Below are 25506 nucleotides of genomic sequence, written 5' to 3'. Positions count from 1 at the left end.
TGATTGCATGTAGTTTGTTGCCGGCTCCGCCGTTCCACTGCAGCTGCCACTTTGCTTTGATGCAACGTTTCAGAGAATTGTGGTAATCTTAGTAGGGTATTTGGTGTGTGTCAATTTCTCTATTATTAGCAGAACTGGCTGCACTATCAGCTGCTTCATTTCCAGGAATGCCAACATGGCTAGGAACCCAGCATAAGACTATGTCAAAATTTTTCGTTGCAGCCAGGATTATCTTGTACTTTAACTCGGAAACCAGTGGGTTTTTTACACGGTTCATTGATGCGACAGCCTTCAGAGAGCTTAAAGAGTCGGTGTAGATTACAGCGTGAGAAAGGCGTTTTTTGATTATGTAATCAACAGCTAACAACAAACCATAAAGCTCTGCTGTTAGTATAGAGGCTTTTGAATTTATTCTCTTCACCTGATTTACCGATGGTCCCACCATAGCACAGCCTACTACGGAGTCTTTTTTTGTCCCGTCTGTATAAAAACTGGCATACTTGTGATATTTGGTCTGAAGCTCAAAGAAGTTCTGCCTTATGACTTCCTGTGGAACATTCTTTTTGTTATACTTGGTCAGTGTAAGGTCGCAATGTATCTGGCAGTTGTTCCATGGAGCTATATCCGGAGGGTATTGGACCAACTGAGGCTTTGCATCCATCCCAACGGATTGTGCTGCAGTATTATTCCTCATAGAAAAAGGGGGGACTGTGGAAGGTTTGTTTTCGAATATGCGTTGGAACTTGATCGTCTCAATATTATCTCGAACGGGGTGCTCCGCGACCGAGCGAACCCTGACAGAGTACATAAAACCTAGGGAAAACCTCCTATACTCCAGGGTATGTCGAGCAATACACATCGGGAATGGTTTTGCACTTTAAGGCCCTTCCAAGGAACAAGACTACTTATTCCAAGCAGTTTCAAAGGACAGAATACGCATAATATATTTTCCAGACTATAGTCCACAGACTACATACGTTTAAAAGTTGAAATTTTACCCACTGCGGACTATGTACAAGTGCGGACCATACAAAGTTTTGAAATGTTTTAAGATTGTTTAATGTGACAAGACGCGAAGTATCTTATAAGTAACAGAGTAAATTAGTGATTTATGTATGATACACGCTTGTTTGTCAGCCAACACAGCAGGAATTGGTCAAGGTGTGCTATGTACGATCATCTTTACGTTCGGATTAGGCACCAAATGCGGACTATGTGCCGCATGCGGACTAAGTGCCATGTGCGGACTATCTAAGCAAAACCTTTCATTTTTGACCCCTAATCTGCCCTTGCGGACTATACACCAGGTGCAGACTATAGCACGGAAAATATGGTACTGGCTTGCAAGTAATTACAAAGCAATGCTCCAAGCATTTTAAGAGCGTCTGTGGCAGCCAGCCGTTCGTGACGAGAGCTTAGAATGGGCCGTTTTGGAAAGAGGGGCTGCAACATTGCAAGTAACATGGTACAAAAAATGTGGGGTATATTAAAATATTTATTTTTGATAGAGCACTAAATAAAACACTTAAACACGCCGATCATGTTAATAGGCAGTTTTAACATAGCATTATCGCACGCTACCGTTGGCTACCGTCAGCACGGCAACGCTCCTGGCGCGCGCTAAAAATAGTGCTTTAAAGGCGCAGCGCGATCTTCCAGTTGCTATGCAACAGTGCACATTAGCCAGCGGTACCAAGCTTCCTATCCATAACCATAGAGCAGTTTGAGCACGTGTTGCAACACCCTAAAACCGAGACAGTGAGCAGCGAGTTGCCAGCCAGTGACACAAATACATCAATACTGTGATTCTTCCGCAACTTGATGGCCACCGTGCGCGGCTCACTTTTTAGAGCACTAGAGGCCAGGCAAGGCACAAACACAATATCACCCTCAAAAATATTTTGCCACAAACAGTGACGGTGCCGGTGCCTAAAATGCGCTCACCCACCACAAAGCTTCGCAAGTCGAGGTTTCTTTTAAATATCGGCATGCTCCTTTTCCCACCACGCATCAACACCTCCGTCCCCTATAGTATGATCCTGCCCTAACCGCATCGCATTTGTGGACATCATTTTTAGCACACCGACCAGCGTCAGCAGGCAGCCGCACATGAAATCCTGGATAATCTAAACTACCGCCCCGCCACCAATAGGGCGTTGGAGTTGCGAATAACGCATGTCTTGAACATCGAGTGAAACGACGGCAAAAAATGCATGGAGGTCACCTTCAGAATAGACACTTTCCGAAATTCAGTCTGCCCACACTGTGCAAAGCCAAACCCGACGCTACAGTGGATTAAAGGGATAGTGTAAGAAACACAACCGGAGAAGCGGCACAGCGTTGGAAGACGGCCGCGGGTGGCGCTGGCACTTGCAGCATTGTCGTTTTGGCTATGGCTCCGGTTCGGCCGCTCGGCTCCGGCCAGCTCTGGCCGATTCGCAGCTGTCGACTGTGTTGCGAGTCGCGTGGGCGCTTTGTGTGCATCACTTCCAAAGCGGGTGACGTTATTTCGGTCACCCGTGATCATCAGGGTGAGCCATGTTCACTGACGCAAAAATTTGTTTCAATGTAATAGCCAACTACTCTGACAGACGCTGGACCAGACGAAACAGATCGGCCTGGACGTGCGATGTAGGGTGCCTGCATCTGCCGGCCAATGAAGGCACCCTAACGGAGCTGCAGATCGAAGTGTCACCTACACCGTCTTCCGAGGAGCAGCCGTTCTCGATGCATGGTGATGGCTACGCAGCAACTACACTACGCCCTTTAAAGGACACAAGGAAAGGAAAATTTTTTTTAACAACCTGGTTGGGAAAAGGAAGTCATAAAACGAATTTACAGCAAAAAAGTAACATTTTTATAGCTATATTTAAGGCACGATACGAATTTGTTGTTGGCATTCGCGGGTGGCGCGGAAAAGTGGTCTCTACTTGTCACGTGACTGGTCCCTACTTGTCACGTCGTGCTTGCACCCTTTCAGAAGCCTCTAAAAGTAACTTCTTCATCTTTGCTTGAAGTATAACAAAAAATAAGGAAGACCAGCGGAGCTGTACTCGATACACTGCCGCAACGCGCCCGATTCCCACTTCTCGTCTGACACGCCGCCGATCGTAGATACGTTTCCAGTGAACCCGAATCGGTCGCACACGGCGCCCTGCAATTTCTTTCCATCTTGGGTTACCTGGCCCTTCCGCCTTCGAAATTCCGCCGGAATAGACCCTCTTCAAAAGTCACCTTGTGGCAGTCCCAAAAGCCCCAATATTGCCGCTCTAATGGCTATGATAGGAGGTCTTGCTCGGTTAAATCAAGCACCCTCGATTTCGCGTATCGAAGGTGACGTAAAAGGACCAACATCTTTTCAACGTCTTCGCACGTGACGCCAAACAGGCAATCCACAAACTCCCTCCGGAACCTCGCCATTAGCCCGGGAACTGTTCAGCCGGCGTGGAGTGCAGTCGTCGCCGGGCCTCGAGCTTGCGCTTGGCGTCCGTGGCACGATCGTCGTCCGTGGCATTGGACCGTCGGCGCCCTTTGCATCGCTGGTTCTGTTCTCGGCAGCGGCTTTCCAGGCGAGCGATGTGCTCTTTGGCAAGAGAATCTGAAGTGCTGGACGCAGTGAAAGTCGAGGCAACAACGGCTTTGCGGCGGTTGCAGACACATTCGCACTGCTGCGTACGTCGCCACTCCTTCCACAGCCTGTCTCCTTCCCCCGAAAGGGCGCGCGGCCGACCCATTGTGAGTCCAAACCGAAACTGATAAGAGCGTAGGAAACAGCGTGCAAAACAGACAAAGAAACAAACGTGACGAGCGCTGCACTCATTACGTGTGCTTCTTTTTCGTCGTCTGTTTTTTGCGCTGTTTCCTAGATTGCCGCCATTTACGAGCGACGGCGGAAACCATACTGGTTGTGTGCTTGTCACCAACGCTTATACATGGCGGTAGCTGTCTAGGCAGGTTTGTGGCGATATGCCCGACACGATCCTGAGGAACCTAGCCCTTAACAGCTCTCCTGTAAAGAGTAGAATTAATAAGTAACTTTTAGAGCCCAAAAAGAAACTCCCGAAAAAGTGTGAACAGACGTGATAGACCTGTGCACTGGTCAGATGACTGCGGCTGCGCCCAGAAGGAGATGGACTTGTGCAGCGCCGGTGACGGCAAGGTGACGAAATGTGTTGAAGCGGCGTCGCACAACGCTCAGCGTGCGGCGGCAACGTGACTTTGCGGCGACGGCGCACAGACCTACCCCGTGACCAGCGGCAACTCCTGCGGGCGCCAACTACAAATTCGGTCTGCGCCGTAAATATAGCTCTAAATTTTTTTTCTTCGTTGTAAATTCATTTTTCATAATCTTTTTCCACGTAGCCTGTTTAAAAAATAGTTTTTTCCTTCTCACGTGACCTTTAAGGCACTGTACCGACGCCCTAATGGCAGCAGTACACGGCTTCTCCACACCAAAAAAAGCGAGCGTCTTCGAAAGTAGAAAGCAGAAAGGGGAAAATATGTTTTTTTCTATTACGTCACCTTCGATACATGAAATCGAGGGTGCTTGATTTAACCGAGCAAGACCTCCTATCACCGCCATTAGAGCGGCAATATTGGGGCTTTTGGGACTGCCACAAGGATACATTTGAAGAGGGTCTATTCCGGTGGAATACCGAAGGCGGAAGGGCCAAGATGGAAAGACATTGCAGGGAGGGACACAATCCCTCATCTGGGTCATGAAGCACATCCTGCTTATCTGCTCCAAGGAGATGCCTGGCAAAAAAAATATTCTGTCTTCAGCCTCTATGTTGCTTTCCTTTGATCCCCGTAACTGTCCGAGTCCAATGGTAGCTCTGAGCACCAGGAAAGAGAGGAAAAGATCCAGAGAGAGGACTCACGAGGCCGCAGTTAATGGAGATGCCTTCCTTGGCCCGGACCCCCGTGGCTCCAGTCCGCTTGAGCCGCTCCGATCCGGCCAGGTCCACAAAGTGGAACTTGGCCATCAGGGTCTCAAACTCGCTCAAGGCCTCTCCACTGTCCTCCTCCTCCTCCGCACCTTCCAGCAGCTGGACAACAAAGAAAAACATTGGCCCTACCCTGCAGGTGTCTCAAGCCCTCTTTTCTTTCCATCATGCAATTTGGGCAAAAAGGCCGCTTCATCTCTCCCCTTTTCTTTTTCTCACCTTAACATGTTTAAAAAGATTAAAATCTCAGTGCTTGTCTCCTTTTTTATCTGCACTCTGGGCTTTTTTTTCTGTCACGGTCAATGTACACCAGCTCGTTCCCAGGTGAAAATTCCCATCAAGTTCCAACTGGAATTATCTTAATGCTTCCAAAAGGGTTTTTGGCCAACCAATTGGTCACTGCCCATGGGAGCCTACAGGAACCAATGAGAACCATTTGGAACCCATTCAGGTTCCAACTGGAAAAATAATTTCAATTGGTGAGACCCATTGGCCAGTGTGCTTTCAGTTGGAACCCACTACAACCAATTGGTTCCAGTTAAAACCTGTTGGAATTCCAATAGGATTTAATGGAAATTTTTAGCTGGGTTTGAACACTTACATTCAGTTCATTAATATTGTACAAAATGCAAACTTGCCACCCTTTCCACGAGTCTTTCTCGCTCGTTCTCTGGAAGCTTGGACAACAGATAGATGGAATCAAAGGTGTCGTACGTCGGTACGTTCCTCAGACACAGGTTTGTCGACTCAACACGGTTTGGTCATCTTGCGACTGTGGAAGTTCATAGGCACCGAAAAAAGAAAATCCTCAACGACTACCGGACCGGCACGAGAGAACAGCTTCAAACCGTCTCCACGACCAAATCTGGACCACTCTTACGGGAGAGACCACGAAGTAAACATTGGAAGTTCTCCAATGTTCACTCCATGGTCTGCTTAAAAAAAAAGAGGGTCTACAATTAAAAAGGCCAACTGCTCACGCGAGCTGGTGGTAGCTAATCATGTCGTTAAACACTCTGGTGCAGAAAAGGAAGAAAGTTTTCGTCTGAGGAACAGACTCAGCTAACTGGTTTACTTCTGAAGGATCCTATAATTACCCGCACAGCCACTCTCAACCACCTTCTATCTCCTTTGTTGAAAGCACTTTCAAAACACAGAGAGCATACACACTCGCAAGAAAACCAACGGTCCCACCCACAATACAATGCCCTCATCATCGAGGACGGGAGAGGGTTCCAGGGCCTACATCTGGCTGACCTCGGGAACACGCCGACTACTGCACTTTGTACCCGGCCGCTTCAAACATCTTTCCTTCTTTATAAAAAAACACAAAAAAAAACTAGGGTGTTGTTTACAATCCCAGGAACTTTTTGCTGTGGCTTCCAAGTTGCATCGAGGCTCAGCTTATGCAGCTTTCTATAGACTTTATCCTTATTGTTTCTTTAACGACTCTCTTTAGGTCATTTCGCTCTTCATGCAGGACTTGAGTCTCTGACCAGTAAGCAATAAAACCGTTGCATTCCCAAATGTGCTTTGCCATTTCTGAGTTTGACGCATTTGTGCTTACATTTCTTTTATGTTCTAATAACCCGTCGTTAACGCATCTCGAGGTTTGTGCCACGTACTTGAAACCACGTGTTAGCGATATCTCGTACACCGCACTCTCTACGCTAGGAACTGAAGGTCTTGATGAGCCTTCTGGCAGCCTCTTTGGTTTGACTGAAATGCCATCCACCTACTCCTTTTGAAACCTCAGTAAAACACTACGTCTCCTCCAAACGTTTCTGCAATCAGCGATCCCGTGGGAATATGGGATGACTGTTTTTTTTCCTAGTTTGTTCCTTGTGCTGAAGTCCATCTTTCAACTTCAATTTTATGAGTTCCTCTTCATACCCTGCAGCTTCTAGCCTCATCCATTGTCCCCTCATTGCATTGCCCCTAGAGAACAATTTGCGCAACAAATTTGTTTTCGAGGGTTTAACAACCCCCGCTATTACCGATTTAGCGGCTTTTTTCCCGTACTCCCAGCACAGACCCTGTTCTACATGTATGCATAAATCGAGAAACTTCAGGATCCCAGATTCAGGTTGTTCTGCTGTATGGTGTACAAGAGAGTCTACGAGACTAGGACCACTGAAACAGCGCCGCTACATTGTGGCATTTCTCGTCTATCTGTACGAGCCCCTAGACTCGCACTTATAGACTGTGCTCTCATCTTTTTGTGTCCTACTTCTCCGAATCAACCATTACGTGTTTACTTTTTGATTTGGTTAGGCCCACCTCAGCGCAAGTGTGCCGCAGTTCTTAGCAAAAGTGGCACTTTAGCGCAAGACGTAGCAGACTCATTCGTGGCGCAATTTGGCACAAATGGAGCAGCGTTTCCATCACTCACAATAAAAAGACAGAAGCGGAAAAAAAATCATTTTTTAACTTAAGTTCATACTTTGCATGAAGATACACTCACCAGATCCAAATATGTCAACACAGGCAAGTCAACACAAATGCAAGACGCATGCCGTGTTAGCTGGCTTTAAGCCAAGCAGCAGAAGTTTTTTTTGTTTTTTTCTGTTTCGCTACTTCCGAGATTTACGATTATTTGTTGCCAAGAGATTACCCTTCCCTCGTCACTTTTGTTCGGGTTCGGGGAAAATATGGCGGTACTAGACTCAACACCGGTAGGCTCGTTAGGAATTGTGGGCACCACCCTCCGCATTTATGCGCTTTAGATGGAGTGGTCGCAAAGCAAGGCAATCCCCGAAAGTGTTAACCTTCTTCGAAGCAAAAACAAAAATTCCAAGGAAGTGTAGTATCCCTCGCATACAGTTGCAACAACTCGCAACAAGAGCTTCCAATGCCTGGCGGAGGGTCACTCACTGGTAGGGTGACGACGCGCTGCTGCTTGATGTGCAGGGTGAAGATGGCATGGGACCGGGACGACTGGACGTTCATCGCCGTGCTGGCCGTGGTGCGAGAGAGGGCCCCCGATTCGAGGCACTTGATCACCTGCAGAGCAAAACGAGCCCCATGTTTTCTGACTTGGGCACCACTTTCAAAGCCTGGTGTTCCCACTTTTCTTCCAAGTGGTTTCTCCGGCTTTATTTTTTCCCACCAATTCGGTCCTTTCAGGTTTCGATTTTCGGACAAAAAATCTATCGGAGCTCACGTTGAAAAAATAGGGCATGGGACTTTACCAGCGAATGAAGGCCCCGTCCCACCAAGAACAAGAAATGGGTCCCCCTCCCAACCTAAAAGCCAGAGCCAAGGACCGGAGAAGGGCACCATTATGAAACTATTGTGGTGCAAACGCAGCGCACCAGCAGTTACCTTGGTGGGCCCATTCATTCGCTTCTCCTACCGGCAACATATTCCCTAAACCGAATCGAGCGATAACCTACTAAGTGTGCAAGCATTCATTTCAAGCGCCCTGGCTAGCAAACGCTCGTGCAGCCCAAGCCCATCCAAGCACGCCACCCAGAGTACCTCCATTCTTGCTAACAACGATGCCAATGGCCCAAGTTGTTTTGGAGCACCTTTCGGAGCAGCCCAAACAGTCTTTTGGAGCAGCAAAAGTGACCTTTGGAGCAGCCAAGACAGTGTTTCAGAGCAGCAAAAGCAGCTGTTGGAGCAGATATTCTTAGAAAAATAAAAATATTTGTTTTAAGTGCTGGACAAACGAAGGGCACTTTGCTTACTGCAATAAACAAATTATGGTCAAGCTAGATCACCTGGGGGTCTTTCAACTTGTAACTCAAATGCCAAAGACAGGACACCTTTTGCAACGCTTCAGTTAAATTGTACCCGCTATAGATAAATGAGGACCAAACTGCACATATTCAAGATTATTTGAAAATGACCTGCTTCCTAGTAAACCTCGCAGCATCAGGTTGACTATATTCGTTTTCACCTCAAGAACCGTAGTAAAAAAAGTCCGGGTTCTCGCGGAGTATTACTTATTTCCTTGTTTATGTAGAGAATTAAGATATATGTAGGTGAATCGTAGACTAGGTATACGTTATCTTATCGAGACCTACACGTTCCAAACGCCAAAAGCATCGCTTTTTCCTCCAACAACCATATCTCGCAAGAACTACTTCGCGCCGCGCAAGAACATTGCGCAAAACCCGATTTTTTTCTTGAGGTGAAAATGGGTGTAGTTATATAATATAATAAATGGAAGCGGCATCAAACTGATGAAACACCTAACTACTGCAGTGCAATGCGAAATTGTACACAAGACAAAGGTGCTTTACGGCAAGCGGGTGCTTTTCTTTTTTGCTTTTCGAAACTTTCTGCAAGGCTGCTGCACGCCTCGCTTTGCCTTCGGCTAGTAATGAATGTCCACTTTCAATGTCTGCAAAGAGACATTGAGACGCCCCACAAGTGTACAGTGCTGTAGGCGTTGCCGAGCAATTCTGATAAACCCCTTGCCGCCGTTTTACTGTTTCCCGACACGCCAGATTTTCATCAAAAGTAAGCAAACGTAAGACAATGAACTGCAAGAGTTCCCCAGCTGGTGCAATCATGTTCGCATGCACATGAGGGCAACTTCGGCAGGCTTGCAGTTGCACGTGCTTCGTCGCACAAACGGAGATGGCTGTTCGATCGAAACCGAAACCATGCCACTGCGCTCCGTCGCCAACTGATCCCCAAAATTGTATAAAAAATGCAACTGTCAAGCATACGACAAAAAAAAAAAAAGGATGACCGCATCTCCACGTTTTGAATGATGTTGATTGGGGCAAAGCTCTGGTGATGCTAATGATCCTGATTTCGTTCATAGATATTGCTGATGGTGCTGATTTGTTTTTATTGCTCATAGGTAGTGCTGAGTTCCGGGTGGCTTCTAGACTTCATTATTACTGCTATGGTCGGTGAAATGCAGAGCCTGTGGTTCTCCTAGCGGATCAGCTTGGATCCGCTAGAAGCCGTGGGAACGCATCGCCACTGCTTACGTCAACGGTCCATGTCAGAAAGAGAATGTGCGGTATGAAACGTGGTTATATATGCATTTGAGCATTTGACCGCAGCGCCCTCTCGTCTATAAACGTTGAGCCAATGCATGCAAAGTTTAACGCAATTATATACGCATTTGACAGCAGCGCCCTCTCCTGTATAGACGTTGAGTGGCTACATGCAACGTTTCATCCATGACATGCCCAGCTCTTGAGTTACTACCACATCTCAGAGCCCCCTACTCGTCCCGCAGTCGTGGCCGAGTAGTTAAGGCGATGGACCAGAAATCCCATTGGGGTCTCCCAGCACAGTTTCGAATCCTGTCGACTGCGCAAACATTTTTTTTCTTTTCTTAAGACAGATGGGATGGCAATCGATGTGAGCATGGACGGCGGACGGGCAAGGCTAGACCCTAAGGAGCTTTGCCCCTAAAAAAGAAACCTAAATTTTGGGTGACCCTGCTTGGCCAGGCTGGTCCTGCCAACTGGAGGATGGCAACGTATCAGCCATGTAGGGTATATCGCCCACGGCGCACGCAGATGTAACAAAGCCTCTCTAAAGCGTTTATTTTTTCTTCGTGCGGTGGCGAAACAGTTTATGGGGATTGTCGCCCCAAACGCCCCCCGGAAGCTTACGGCACACCCGAACCTCGTCTTCCTGCCGCCGAGCACACGTTTCCTTCCCCTCTAATTTGAATCGTCCAACTCTCAGAGGCACTCTCTCTACTTTAGGCCCATTTTCTCTCCATTCCTTGTTTTTACGACCCAATTAGCGGCCTTCACTCCCGTCACCCACTTGTGGTCCGTTCTCGGGTGCAGTAACTTGAGAAAGGGCACTTGCTCGAAACGTCTGCGTCGCTCTGCTTGTTTGTGCGTTTTCTTGAAACTGAAAGAACGCCCTTAGCCGGGACTAGGGGCACTTGGCATCAGTTCATTTAAAGATATTCACGTCGTCTCTTCTATTTCGGATGGGGAGATGAAGGAGCATAAACGTGTTTGATCTGATAACAAAGTGGCGGAGAAAAGATTGCAACAGCTGTTTGGATTTCTACATGTAGTGGTTGTTGTCACCTCGATCAGTGCTTATTCTGATGGAGAAATCTTGCCGCAACATTGCTCCCAAGTTTTCAAGGGAAGCTTCATGAAAGATGAAAGATTGTTTTCTACTGCGCAGGCATTAGAAAACGATTTGACTGGCGAGTGGATGGGAGTGGCATAAGAAAACATCTACAAAGATGATTGCAAGGTATCAGAATAATATTGACTTCACATTTGCACAATTTTTATAAATTGCATCTGATTTTGCCTCACCAAAGAAATCAAAAATTAGAATTGGCCGATTGTAAAGTCACACCATGATTGGATCCAGTCCACAAGGTCTGGACTTGAAACTAAACATTCGAGAGAAATCTCTCTGGTTGAGAAATACAATAATTAAAATAAGGGCACCAACCAAGATCTGCACGCGTGGCATTTTTTTTTTTGGTGTATACCTTATGGTGGCCGCGCTTATTTCTAAAGTTTTTCACGGATCAAGTATCTGCTATGTTAAAATTTTTAAACACTAGTCGCCTTCAATTTTGACAATGAAGAGACTATAAATTCCTTATCATATAGTGGATTTAGTCAGATACTGCCTTGAATTATGATCTTGTTCAAGGAGCTATTCATGGTAAATATTGATATAGGAAGAACCAAGCATGTTGATATTGATTATTAAGAAAATCTTTATGATTCACTACCGTGAACAACACAATGTCTTATATAGAGTGTATGCTAATATAAAGAAACATTAAGGAAGGTTCCTTTCGAATGTTTACTCATTCTTTTTTTGTAAAGTAACGTCCAAGTAACGGCATTACTTTAGCAAAGTAACTAACTGTAACAGGGCTCCTTTTTTGGCCAAAGTAATTGTAACTAACACTTCCATTCTAACAGTAACGTGCCCACGACTGGGCGTAGCCCTGCGGTAACATGCTCACTTCACACGCAGCGGACCCAGGATCGAACAAGCGTGGCAGGCGGCCTTCTAGCGGTTGGCTACATCGACGTCGGACCTCACCGGGGAGGGAAGAGCCGTAAAATTAAAGTCTCACCTGTTCGGCATTTTGAACGGTCTTAGTGGTCACTCCTATGGAATAGATCTCGCCCTTCACGTCCTCGTGGATTTTGATGCGAGACTTGCTTCCCTGGATATATCCAAAATGGGACACACATGGATCAGCCTGGGTCAAGATTGGAATAGAATGAAATCCAGCACTGCTCAATTTTGAACACACCGTGGAGTTTTCAAATCATGCGTACTTATGCTGCACCACCATCTGGTTCCTAAAGAAACTACCCGATAGACAGTTTTGCAACATTTAAGCTGCACCAATTATGCGGATGAGTGCAGTACGAGCACCTCAAAGGGGCCCTGCAATGACTTTTTTACCAATTTTTAATTTGCACCAAACCTGAGCGCATTGAAAGTAGTAACTTAATTAAACTTTTCTTTTCTCGAATTTCGCTTTATTTTAAAAGTTATAGGCAAATTAAGATTACAAAAAAAGGAAATAATAACCTCCTTCATGACGTCCTTGGTTGCTTGAGTGGCCGTGAACTAGAAGAGGGGTTGTGAGCTCATGCAAGCGCTCACGGCTGCTGCACTCCGTGTCGACGGCGCGAGAGGGCACCACTAAAGCATGTTCCGGATAGGCTGTATGCAGCAGGCAGCCAAAGCGGCTCTCATTGTATTTGCTGCGCGATTAAACACTAATTCGACATGACACTTCATTGGCCACAAACGACAGCAAACACGGGGTGAAGATCAGTTCAGAATGGGAGCCACTTCGCGCTGCCATACCGCGAAATGGCCAAACCGCCAGACAGAGCTGCTCGCCGAAGGCATTCTTAACGCTCGTAGCCGGTGGGATCATCCAGTCCCTACGACCGCAGCGCCGCCGCGTACATCCGGGACCTTTCCGTGTCGGCGCCTGATCCCACTACTCTTTTCTGGTATGCGCCGCCTTTTCCACCGCTTGGTGGCGAGTATGTCGACGGGTCATTTCTTGTTTTCGTACTTTATAAACTGCATCTGTTTCTTTGCTGATCTAAAATACTGAACAAAAACTACTTTTATAAATAATTGAAACAGTTCGCGCCACTTATATTTTGTATTTCGACTAAAACGAAGCTTTTAGCAGCTCTGGACAGTAGTGAGCCCAGGACCAAAGACGTCGCATATTGCGCGCTTTCGGTACTGCGGGTCACCCCTGTAGATGAAGGAGGTTTCCGCGTCGTCCGCCGCTTAAAATATGACGCACTGATATTTAGTTACTCTCTCCGTGCCCCCTGGCTTCCCCGAACCCCAAGAGACGTGGAAACCGCAAAAAAGGTAGACGCTTAAATATGGTTGCAGGGCCCCTTTAATAATGTACCCACATGACAGGAAAGAGCTGACGGCGTCCATCTGTGGGCAAAACGGTGGAAAGGGAAGTGCATAGAGAGGAGAGTAGTGAAGAGTGTCTCAACTTGCAGGTGTCTGCCTTCGTTTGTGCCACAAAATGGAGTGCGAACCAAGTACTAGCGCTGGGCCAAGTAGGAAGGAAGATTCACCACCTTGGGGACCGAGTTAGCGCAGCCACACACGTTTCACTTTGGAGAATGCCAACACTGACCCCGTAAGAGAGCCAGAAAGAGGGAGCGAAAAATAGAGGAAGCAAAAGTGAAAGCCAAAAGAGAAAAGTGAAGGGGTCAGCACTCGCGTTTCCCAATGCATTCCCTAGGGATCCACCAACGGATGTTTTTAACCCTCTCCGGGGTGGATCCAAAAGAGGGAACGGTTGACAACCTTAGACACGAGGCATTCAATCAAATGGTCCGACGGCAATCAATTCAAACCCCAAGGAAACCAGAAGCAACACTTACCTGATCGTCCTTTCCGGAGTTCAGGAGGTCAAAGATTTCTTCATTGTAAAGCTAGAGGAGAAAGCCAACAAACCATTTAAGGGGAAGGAGCAAATTCTTTCAATATGCTGAGAGTCATTTTGATTGCAAAACACTAGGCTTTCTATGCAGAGGGGAGAATGAATGTTCCTTTCGTGGTCCTTCGTAATCATCATGAAATGCTACCACACACTGTCGAGTGGCCAAAGTGACCATCGGAAGGGACACACAATATTGTAAGTGCCTAAGCGAGTCTAGTTCAGACTCATTCCCATCAACACATCACTGGGGAGAAATAAATGCAGCCCAGCTGAAGAACCAGTTGGAATGCCATCTGGCCCCAACTGGGAACCATTGGGGACCCTTTGGGCTGGATCAGCCAGTCCTCATTGGGAGTCCAATCCTTCCCAGTTGGGGTCAACTGGGACAAGCTACGGGACTAACCGGTTGGACTCGTTCCAATATTATTTTGGGTGCATGGTGTACTACGTCCAGGCCCCTCCTCTCGGACTGAGCCTAAAGGACTGAGCCCCTTGATTCGCACGTATCCGCAACCTTCGGGACTGGGTTGCCCCAAAGAACAATGCGCACACTAAATACATGCTCCTCTCCTTATGGGAGTTTGTGCGCTTCACTTGCATCCACCGCCAGGTGTGAACACAATCCTTCCCCTATTCCTCCACTGAGGCCATAGCACCATGCAGAAGAAAGGGATTCGTTCAGACTACTTTCCTACAGAGCGCCCCAAGAGCAAAGCACGGAATGACAAGGTCAAAGATGTGTAAAAAATGTACGCAATGCGAAGCAGCACGTTTGGAAACCCGTGTGCCCGCTTTCCCAGCAGCTACGATCACACGGGCAGAAGACGATCGTGGATGATACGAAAACCATAAAAAGTATGTATTTCCAAAACTTTTATACCATACTCTTTCTTATCTGCACTTCACAACACGACAAAAAGCACGAGCAGAGGTGTATACATGGCAAAGTAAATATAGTGGAGATGCAGAGCGCACGGCACACTGTGGTCGGCATGCACGCCTAAAAAAAAGCGCAAATAGCTTAATTTTTTTTTTAATATGAGGTTTTGAGACGAGTGGGGCACATACGCGAAATTAAACCATATATCATTAAATAGAGGTTATTTTGCTTCATTTTGATATCCTGCAACCAGGGCTTTGCCCACAGTGTTGGGCAGTGGTTTTGCCGCCCACCGGTCTGGCTGACCGTCCATCTCTACGAAGTCCAGGCCCCCTCTTTATTTTGTCTCCGCCGTACAAGACTATGATACGCTCATCTTAAAAATGCACCTTAGATTGTCAACTTTGGCAAATTTGTATGGCACTAGGCAAATCTGCAACTGCAGAATCCCTCGGAAACGAAATGGCAGCTGTGCGGCAGAGAAGGTGCAGATAAAAGCAAAAGTTGCAGCTGCACGTGCAACGAGGATATATACACAATGTCGCAGGGCGCAAAACACTCGGGTCGCCTGCCTTAGCACCAAAGCTTGCTGACCCTTCTCATATAGTCCACACATATTAGAGACCTTTTCACCCTCCGTCGCCTGGGCGCTGCCATCTTGGAATCAAGTGACGCGGCCGCCATTAGGTGGCCTCAACTCGTCACTCCAGTCTCCCCTCCGCGCCTTGCCGAAAGCGTTGCATTTGCGTTTTTTGTCGCTTTTCACCGCGTTTCTCGCCTTATTGTAAATCGCCGCCCGATGCTTACATTTATAACTTAATTGCATGCCACAATAATAATGTGCACGACAACATCTGCAGTTAATTTTGTAACATATTAGTACTATTTTAACCGCCGGAGTACCGGATACGTGCGAGAAGGGAAGAGGGTACAGGAATCAGCGTCAGCCCTGCGCATATTGAGCCCAATTATTTATGACAAATGAAGTTTGTTCAGTGATAGTGGCGGCATATTCGAAAGAAGTAGAGTGCAATGTACAACTGCGCACTTAGGATCTCAAGGAATGTGACCAAAATACTCGGCGTATAAAGCTATGTGCGTTTCCTGAAAGTCTCCTGCCTTGCCTTCAGAACAAATTGAAAAGAGTTGTTCTTGATTAGATACGATATATAAGAGATATAAGTAACAAACGTTCAACTCACATTTTATCTGATGCTCGGGATAATGGTAACCTCCACATCGGGCGATTTGTTTATTCACGACATTACACCTAAACCTCCCAGTCGTTCTTGGATGGTTTTTGCAATATAAACGTTTGCTCGGGTTTGCTCGGGTTTGCTCGGGTATGAACTTAAAGGAACTACACCATGTTTAGTCCCATATCAGCAGTCATTAAAGCCATGTTGAATATACCTGAGACTGGGGTAGAAAAACATAAAAGTCGAAGAAACAGAACGGGACAGGACGACGTCTCAAACTCAGCTACCAGGTTTATTCAGTCCTCCTCCTTATATAGTCCACAAACAGCCCACCACCAACACAAAGGGGCAACTCTAACCAGTTCAACCGCCAAACCCTCCAGACAGACAGTCACTACCAACACAAAGGGACAACCTCTAAACAGTACAAACGCCAAACCCTGTAATTCCAAACTAGCGCTATGGACGGCCTTCATGCCGATTCACAAAGATAACTCAGCAATCTCCCCCAAAATATAACAAAAGGACCATTACCTCTTCCAAAGTAACAAGGATCCACAAACACATAAAAAAAAAGAAACTTTTTTTACTTAAATTGTTTTCCTTTCCTCCTCGACGAAAGGATGACACGCACTTAACCTAAAACGGTGCAAAGTTGAACAGTACAGCATTTCCCTCTGCGTTTGGACTGTTTAGAGGTTGTCCCTTTGTGTTGGTAGTGACTGTCTGGAGGGTTTGGCGGTTGAACTGGTTAAAGTTGCCCCTTTGTGTTGGTGGTGGGCTGTTTGTGGACTATATAAGGAGGAGGACTGAATAAACCTGGTAGCTGAGTTTGAGACGTCGTCCTGTCCCGTTCTGTTTCTTCGACTTTTATGTTTTTCTACCCCAGTCTCAGGTATATTCAACATGGTTAACATCCACCAGCTCGCCTGCACCCTTACTATTGTATCTCTAGTCATTAAAGGCTGTTGAGATTTTTTTAACACCAAATTTAATTTTTTTTTACTTATTTTAACACAAAGACCCCCATGAAAGAAAACAAATCTGTCACAGGCAGCTTGATACTGCCTAGGGCTCACGAAATGTTGTGCCGAAAATAAGTAGTCTATATAGAAATCAGCCGATTTTAGCGTTGTTGATTCTAGATCGCATCAGTTTCCATTGAAATCTGTCTATACAGGTTCATAAAGTCGTGCCTAGCATTCCACTTCAGCCAAACGTACGGGAGATCACTTCTCTCGAACCCTTTAATTTTATTTGGCAAAGTTTATACAAAGAAAACATTTCAGACTTCAATTGATGGGACTTTCACTTATCTCATATGCCGAGCACGTCCTAATTAAATCTCAGTAAAACAAATAGCTCATTTTCTAACGCCAACGTTGTGAAATGCTGTTAATAAGTACTTTAGCAGGGTCAATATCTAAAGGAATTTCTCAATCGACCTAGGACAGACTATCAAAATATTTATCGAGCACTCAATTTCTTTAAAGAAATCAACCTAAGACAATATCACTTATTTTTTAGAATATCTGCGTTATCATAGGATACCATTTCAAGTCTTTAAAGTTCACAAAAAGTTGATGTCCTCGAAAATCAGACAGTGAGCACGGAACTGGCGATTTCATGTGTTTTTTGCGATTCAGGAGGTTTTTAATCACGTTGTGGACCTGCATTCATAATTATACATCTCCTCATTAGTATTTTTATTAGTTCATTTTTCTGAAAACTAGGGTCAGTGGGTACGACCGGAGACGATTGGAATCCTCCTAGTGCATCATAGTCGTTTCCCCGCCAAACCTGATCAAAATTAACGACAAACATGACCAGATGCTTCGTAAAGTGTTCGTAAAAAAGTCAGCGATTATGATCCAAAATCACTTCGTAGTTCTCAAATTGGCTCAGTATACGAGTTTTATTAGTTGTGTGCTATAACGGGCACATTTCTATCACGAAATTACGCGAAACTGGCGCAACACATAAACACAGCCACAACCACGCTGACACCGAAGCCAATCCAATTGAAGCCACCCCATGGCGACGAGGGCGTCAGCACTCTCTATCCGCCGGTCTGGTAACTACTGACATGAAAAGGTTTATAGCAACAAGATGGTTGTGCTATTCGCACCAACTTGCTTACCCCACTACATCCTGCTACTTTTCGGCCAAACAAATTGGCACCAACGTTGCGCCGAAAGTTAATTCCCCTTTATCAACGAGGAAACTGATAGCTCGGGCATTGCTACATGGCCGAAGCACTATGGAAAGCCCATGCACACATTCGGAACTTCCCATCGATCGCTTACAATAACGACCGGCAGTTGGGTACTTTAGCACCATGTTCCGAAGGGAAAACTTCGGCCATCGGATGTCCAAAAAAAGCATGCTTTTCGCATAAGGCTCGTAAAAATACTATTAGAAACCGGAAAAAAAAGGCCATCCGCGTCGAGTCCTCATTTCAAACTCTGATCACATTCGACCCATTGAAGAGCACGGCGAAAGAGCCCAAGTATGCACCTCATCTCGCCACACTGCCCTTTTCCGCGCTACAAAATTCGTCTGCTACAGGCGTCAAAGAGACTCGCACAAACTTGGCATCCGAGGCCAGCAACGGCCGCACCATCTTCGGCGCGTGTTACCAATGGTGCCATGTGAGCCTGGGCTCCCAGCTAGGCTACAAAAGTCGCTCGGGGAAATAATAGAATCTCGGGCTCGAGAGTGCATCGAGCCTCGTCAGAATTGCCGACGATTCGCCGGGCAACCGCTTTCCAATCTCGACGTCCACCTCCACGACGGCGCATCCCACTTTGACTAGGGTCTGTTGTGACCGTAGGGGTCAGAGTGCGACCCCATGGTCGCCAGGCAGAAAGAACACAACCACCCCATGTGACAGCTCACAACAAAGTGCCTTTAATCGTAAATCAACAACCGGAAGAAACTCCGTTTCTGGTAGTACCGCAGTACAACACATATGGCGCCATCTATAGCCAGGTGCCGTCACTACAGCGTCGTCACATCCGAGCCAGCAAACAACGTTCGGAAGACAACGCACGCCGCTGGCTTCAGACACTGCGTTCTTCTATAAAAAAAGACGCTTCGTCGCAACACTATAGCAGACGGATTTTATCGTGAAGAAGGAGATGGAGTGGTGAAATCAGGTGCATACTTGGGCTCTCTCACCTTGCTTTTCGATGGGCAGAACGCAAACCGAGAGTTTGAATTAACGATAGTGATGTGATTGGCCTAAGCAATTTTGGAGCACCGTTTGGAGCAGTCAAAACAGTGTTTTGAAGCAGCAAAAGTGGCCTTCGGAGCAGCCAAAACAGTGTTTTGGAGCAGCAAAAGGGGCCTTTGGAGCATCCAAGAGTGTTATTGAGCAGCTAAAAAGGCTTTTGGAGCAGATAGTCTTATAAAGAGAGAGAGAGAAGACTTGCGAAAGAGGAAATACTAACGTGGGAGTTACAGCCAAGGGCCAAACAGTCACTGTTAGTTGGGGGGGGGGGGGGGGGAGGGGATGACAGCTGATAGAAGAGAAAATTGTGAAAAAGAGGACGTTGGTGTTTAGCCAAAGCCGACAAGCGGGGCGCGAGCAGCCACAAAAATAAAATTATTTGTTTCAAGTGCTGGACAAACGAAGGACACTCTGCTCGCTGCAACAAAAAAATTATGGTCAAGCTAGACCACCTGGGGGTCTTTCAACTTGTAACTGAAATGCAAATGACAGGACATATTTTGCAATGTTTCAGTTAAATTGTACCCGTATAGAGAAATGACGACCAAACTGCACATATTAAAATTCATTTAAAAATGACCTGCTTATTAGTAAGCATCGCAGCATTAGGTTGACTAGTTATATGATGTAATAAATGGAAGCGGCCTTCAACTGATGAAACACCTAACTACTGCAGTGCAATGCGAAATCGTACACAAGACAAAGGTGCATTACGACTAGCGGGTGCTTTTCTTTTTGTTTTTCAAAGCGTTCTGCAATGCTGCTGCAAAGCGTCGCTTTGACTTAGTCTAGTAATGAATGTCCACTTTCAATGTCTGCAAAGAGACATTGAGACTCCCCACAAGTGTACAGTGCTGTAGGTGTTGCCGAGCAATTCCGATAGACCGTTGCCACCGTTTTACTGTTTCCCGACATGCCAGATTTTCATCAAAAGTAAGCAAACGTAAAACAATGAACTGCAAGCGTCCCAGCTGGTGCAATCATGTTCGCATGCACATGAGGGCAACTTCGGCAGGCCTGCAGTTGCACGTGCTTCGTCGCGCGAGCGGAGATGGCTGTTCGATCGAAACCGAAATCATGCATCTCCGCTCTGTCGCCAAATGGTTCCCAAAATTTATGCAAAATGTAACTGCCGAGCATACGACAAAAAACAGTCCAGCGGCACGTGCCTGCCAGGCCAGCAAACAAAGTAAAAGGCAATGTATGCACATAAAACAGAACCTGAGCGCATCGCGCAAGACATTGCGAGCCAGTGTCAAAATGTGTGCAACGACTAAACTCGAGACAAACCAGCGTGCTGTGCGGGTTCAGCGTGCATAAATTACCTTTGTTTTAGATCACTTCTTTTCACCATTTTTCTTTCGCGGAAGATTTTTCACGTATCGAGGTCTCTCGAAAGAAAGCCTACCGATAGGCAACCTGCAATGCTGGTTGGTTTGGCGCCATCTAGAGACTGAAATAAAAAAAAAATATTAGATATCCCTGGGAGTAGCTGCTTCATTGTTCAAACTTGAGCCTTTACTCTAGTGGCGCCGCTTAGCCTAGTGTCTGAAGCAGGAAATACTGGGTACCCTAGGAATATCGCGTAACATGCCAGTGCAGCAGAAGCTACGGCCTTAGCAGGCCAATGGGAACGTGACTGCGTATCACCGGAGCGCGCCTCAACTCCAAAGGAGTATCAGGCTTTTCGCTGCGTCGTTCACTAATATGCGTGCGTTGCGCTCGTATACGTCGTCGTCGTGCATTTTGAAGCCGTCGGCACGCAATCTGGAGCTTATCATTCACCCTTTGCCAAGTTACAACGAAACGGGGTATGACCGTGGGCTCCCACTCTGCCGGCGCCGCCTGCCTGTTGCCGGCTGGCCGTAGAAATCTAGGTAATCAATACTTCGACGCAGCAAACTGAGTTAAAGAGGGACTCTTGTTGTAGCGTATGATTTAAACAAGAACAGGAATGTTGATGGACATGCGACAGTCCTCACATTTCAGTTTAGAAAGCGCCATATCTGCAGCGACGGGGGGACGGCAACACCCGGCGTCGTCGTTTTAGGAGCGAGTGCTTCAGCTCACAAAGTAACTCCCGCTGCTCAAAAACGTGGTTTCGTTTCACTGCATGACGGCATGGCTGGCCTGATATACAGCACGCTACCGTCGGAGCGTCCACACACGCCCGCGTCTGTCGTCAAAAAATTTTAAAAAGACTCAAGACGAGATCCACGCGAGGAGGAGAGCCCGAAACGAGAGACGGCGGCAAAAACCATCCAAGACCGGATGGACCATTGATGCAGAGTACTTCGTGTCGGGCGGCCGCTTGCGCCACCTAGCTCACGCATGCTCAATTAGGGCACTCGATTTAGTTGCGGTTTCGAAAGGCGACCAAAATTTGTCCTTTGGCGCAGGCTTGTTGCAGGTTACCCATAATTTGGCGAAATGTAGGAGGATGTAGCACGGTTAGCCCCTTGGCGCAGTTTGGCACAATTGGCGCAGCGATCCCATCACTGTATGGCGTTTGGCCAATTTTCTTTGGTGCCTAATAGTTTGACGAGCCTTAGACGAAAAGGATGTTTTTAGCTCAAAATTTGGACAAGGTTTCTGCGACATGGGGCTAACCCCCCAGGTTCCTAACGTGTTACTCGGGCCATTTTCTTCCGTCGACCCATTTGCAGTCAGATTCTATTCGTAAAGATTAACTGGAGTCAAAAAGTAATCAGAACATATAAAGATTCTACGGGCATGCTGGTCAGAAAGCTGAGAATGCGTCCCACACTGTCCGTGTGCCGTCCATGCTCTTGTTTTTCATTCGTTTTATGCATTTCGTTATCTATTTTAGTTATATTATTTACTTACGTTTGCACTACAATGAAACCATTTATTGCGCGAATACTGTTTTTTTTTATCTGGAAGCGAAATCTAAGGGAATAGTAATTGGTGTCCAATAATTTCGAAGCAAATACTTTGAATATCTGTAACTCTTCATTTTCTCAAGGATCTAAAGTGCAGGAGGCGCTCCCTTCTGCAGCTTACAATAGCCAGTGCAGTTCAAAAGAGCCTGTGTAGCAGGTACCAGGGAGCGGCAGCACTCCTACCACACCAAAGAAGCCTTCAAGTCATTTGCCACTGTACAACTGCAGAGTCTCCTGTCTTCCACGCATCATCCCTCCTTTGCCGCCCTTCTAAGTTTCCAAGTGCATCTTGAGAACTCGGGTCCACCAACACAGCCAGGTGGTCCCTCTTCAAAGACAATCCGTGCTGCCTGATCAGACACTGCTATAGGTTGAGTGCACGGCGAGAGGGGCATTACTCGCGAGGGTGTTGGGCCCCCAGAGAGCTGGGTCATAGCCTGGTCAGGCGCATGTAGGACCTTCCCAGCTCCAGCTTGCACTCCCTCCTGCTGAGCTTGTCCAAAGTGTCACAGTAATGGGCACACGCAGCTTCGCAAGTCTGGCCACCGTGGCGTGCTCACTGTTCCGTCAAACCATCTTGCGCAACTTCCAGAGTATACGAGTCCATGCTCCTCTGCACCTCAAGAAGGTGTCCTCGAACTTTGGCGCTCGTTTTGTATTGGCTGACAATCGCTCTGGCTTTCGCGCGGAGCTGAGAAAATGCAGCCACTTCTCTTTTGGCATCGCTGAAACGCAGCTGAAGACTGTGCGCGAAACACTGCACGCCAATCCAGGACGACCGTCCAACCGCCTACGTTTCTTCCATTCTCGGTAACGACGTACATCGGCACACGTTGGGATTGAAGCTCCCACTCCTCAACGACACCGGAGATGAAGAGCACCAGGTTTTCGGGAGTGCGAGAGTCTGTCATCTGGGCGCAGGCCAATGATGCACGTGCTGCATTGTGTCCGTTGCGTGAACGCACACGTGACTGTCACTCATACGCAATCTCCAACCATCCGTTGCAATCCAGAGGCACTCTACTCAGCTGACGAACCCCATATTTTTTTTTAGAGCGCAGCTCTTAGGTGCCTATTTCTGGGTTGAGCGGCGGCACCATCGGCGTAACCGTGCACCTCGCATTATGAGAAATTTTTTGAGCTAAATTTAGAGGGAAAATTTTCGCTAAATTCCCCGCTCAATTTAGCGGCAAAATCTTTGCTAAATTTCCCGCTAAGTTTAGAGCAGAAAATTTAGCTAAATTTAGCGGGAAATTTAGCAAAAATGTCCCACTAAATGGGAAGGCAGCAGGCGAGGAGGAGTGGAGGGGGGAGGAGGCACATACCCAACCTCTGTACACTCCCCTCCTCAAGAGTTGCGCTCTAATCCGGGATTAACGAGAATTGTAAACGTCTAATATTTTCAGCTCCTCTTTCTTCGAGTCATAACGCTCTGGAAAAACGGCAGGCATTGTTCATCGTGCCGAGGAATTCAGACTATAACTACAAACCATCTTTTTTGTCATCTGTTGCTACTGAAGCTTGGGTTTGCTTGCCTGCTTGAGCTTAGTTGTTCTTTTACTCATTGAGGTAGGTCTGGTTTCAGTCCAGATGTCTCTTCAGGTGCATTGCAAGCGTTGTCAGGGTCTTCAGTACCACTTTGCACGTTAAAGATCCAGCTTCAGTGCCCGGAGAAATGTTTGTGAAATAACTCCCTATCGGGTTGCCAGCAGTCGACACGTTTGCCATGGTGATCCGAAACAGCAGAGTGGTCCCAACGACGCAGCCAGTTCATTTGGCTACTGGCTAGTGTTGACAATCTAGTGGATTTCGAAAGAAAAATAAAGCTCACCTGGACGTGTCCATGGCGCTGGTACTTGCTAAATAAAACCGAAACCGCCCCAAAACAAGTACCTCGAAGTTCGCTGTTCGCTCGCGTCAAATATTTTGAAATTTCCGAATACCGGAATTTGAATCGAATTTTGGGTCGTATGTTATTCGATGGAACATTTGAAAACATTGAATATTTGCATGAGCCTACCATTTCCCCTGGCAGACCAGCTGTGCTAGTAGCTCAGTGGCTATAGTATCCGACTGCCAGCCCACTGACACAGGTTCGAGTACGCTCTGAATTTATATGTGAAGCTTATACAGTTAACGTCCGTGCCCCTCCCAGCACGTCACTCGTTTGTGACGCTCGCTACGACACTAGTTCGTTAAAGGCATAAAAAACTGCTCATAAAACACATTCTGCATTAAAATCTCCATTTGTGGTGGGGTACAGCAGAAAACGCATTCTACCGATGAAAAACTGAAGGTCGGCCACGGCGGCAGGGTCGAGCGATTTCAAGATGGCGGCACCTATGCAAAGTTGCCGTAAAGGGTCTACAGTGCAATCCACTTAAAACGAAAGCGAGAAAACCTGAAACTTCAAATGTTATAACCGATTATCGTTGCAACTGGACTAGAATCTGACCGTTTCTAGACTAGAAACTCTAGAAACTGGTTGTTATAAGCAGTGCACCATTGTATGTGGTACCGTTATAAGTGAATCGCACTGTATAAGGCTAGCACGTATTCCAAAGTGCTGCCGCCTTGCACTGGTGAGAGCACGTGGCGTCATCTTGCGTGTCATTTCCGAGTGTTCTCGAGCGAAAGAAACGCAAGATGCAGCCTTGACAGCGTAGCGCAAAGTAGTTGAGGCCGAGCATAAAGGCTTTTGCTGCATAAAGTTCTTACCTCCATGAACTGGACGTGAACCTTGAAGTCCGGGACAGGGGCCCCCTTCTCCCGGGCCTCCGCCTGGCGCCGAGCAATGCCGGCAAAGAGCTGATCTACCGCCCGGGGAATGATGCCCCGCTCGTGCTCGTCCAGGTTCAGGCCGTACCCAGTGCCCATCGTGTACGTCTTCCCGGACCCAGTCTGCAGGGACAAACACCCCCTTTGGGACGCCTTTTCAAATGGGAGATCCACAGCAAAATAAAAGCCCCTCATCGCTCACACCACTCGCAACAAAATCATGGCGCCAATTCTTTTTCGGGAGAGGGGCATTTCTTACCCGGGCCCCTTGGACTCCTCCGTACATTTCAGAATGGTGGTGGGGAAAAATACTTTGTCACAATCGCTTTGGGCATAGATTCATTCACCGAGGCACCTTCTTGACCATCTCATTTGACGGCGAGAAGGGCCACCATAAATCAATTTCATGTTCACACAGAATGTGCACTTCAATGGGGGAGTTACTGCTCATTCGCATCATCTTATGTCGTGGTACCCGAAACTGTTCCAAGCTCTGCAGAAGAAGATTCCTATTTAAGCTGCAAAACAAGAAAAAACATTCGGGAACGATTTCACAATCACTTCGAGTTGTCAAAAAAATAATGAAAGTATTTTCAATCATCAAATCAAAGAAAGTTCATATTGTTATATACCTGGCTAGCATGTAGT

The 25506-nt window shown here is 46.9% G+C and overlaps 1 protein-coding gene across 1 annotated transcript in view; it reads right to left on the bottom strand.

Annotated features, from left to right (window-relative positions):
- Window positions 1–25506, bottom strand: part of LOC121834692 (kinesin-like protein KIF21B) — a 116550-nt gene that overhangs the window by 58059 nt on the left and 32985 nt on the right. The window contains exons 3-8 of the mRNA XM_042288420.1: window positions 25214–25376; window positions 24799–24981; window positions 13808–13858; window positions 11995–12087; window positions 7821–7949; window positions 4881–5048 (exon numbers count right to left, since the gene is read on the bottom strand). Of these exons, the coding sequence (XP_042144354.1) occupies window positions 4881–5048; window positions 7821–7949; window positions 11995–12087; window positions 13808–13858; window positions 24799–24981; window positions 25214–25376 (787 nt within the window). The remainder of the gene's footprint in view (window positions 1–4880; window positions 5049–7820; window positions 7950–11994; window positions 12088–13807; window positions 13859–24798; window positions 24982–25213; window positions 25377–25506) is intronic.

This window comes from Ixodes scapularis, unplaced genomic scaffold (assembly GCF_016920785.2).
Source record: "Ixodes scapularis isolate PalLabHiFi unplaced genomic scaffold, ASM1692078v2 ptg003260l_1__unscaffolded, whole genome shotgun sequence".
Taxonomy (NCBI): domain Eukaryota; kingdom Metazoa; phylum Arthropoda; class Arachnida; order Ixodida; family Ixodidae; genus Ixodes; species Ixodes scapularis.
Note: the sequence above shows the minus strand (reverse complement) of the source record. Positions and strands in the feature narration are given on the sequence as shown.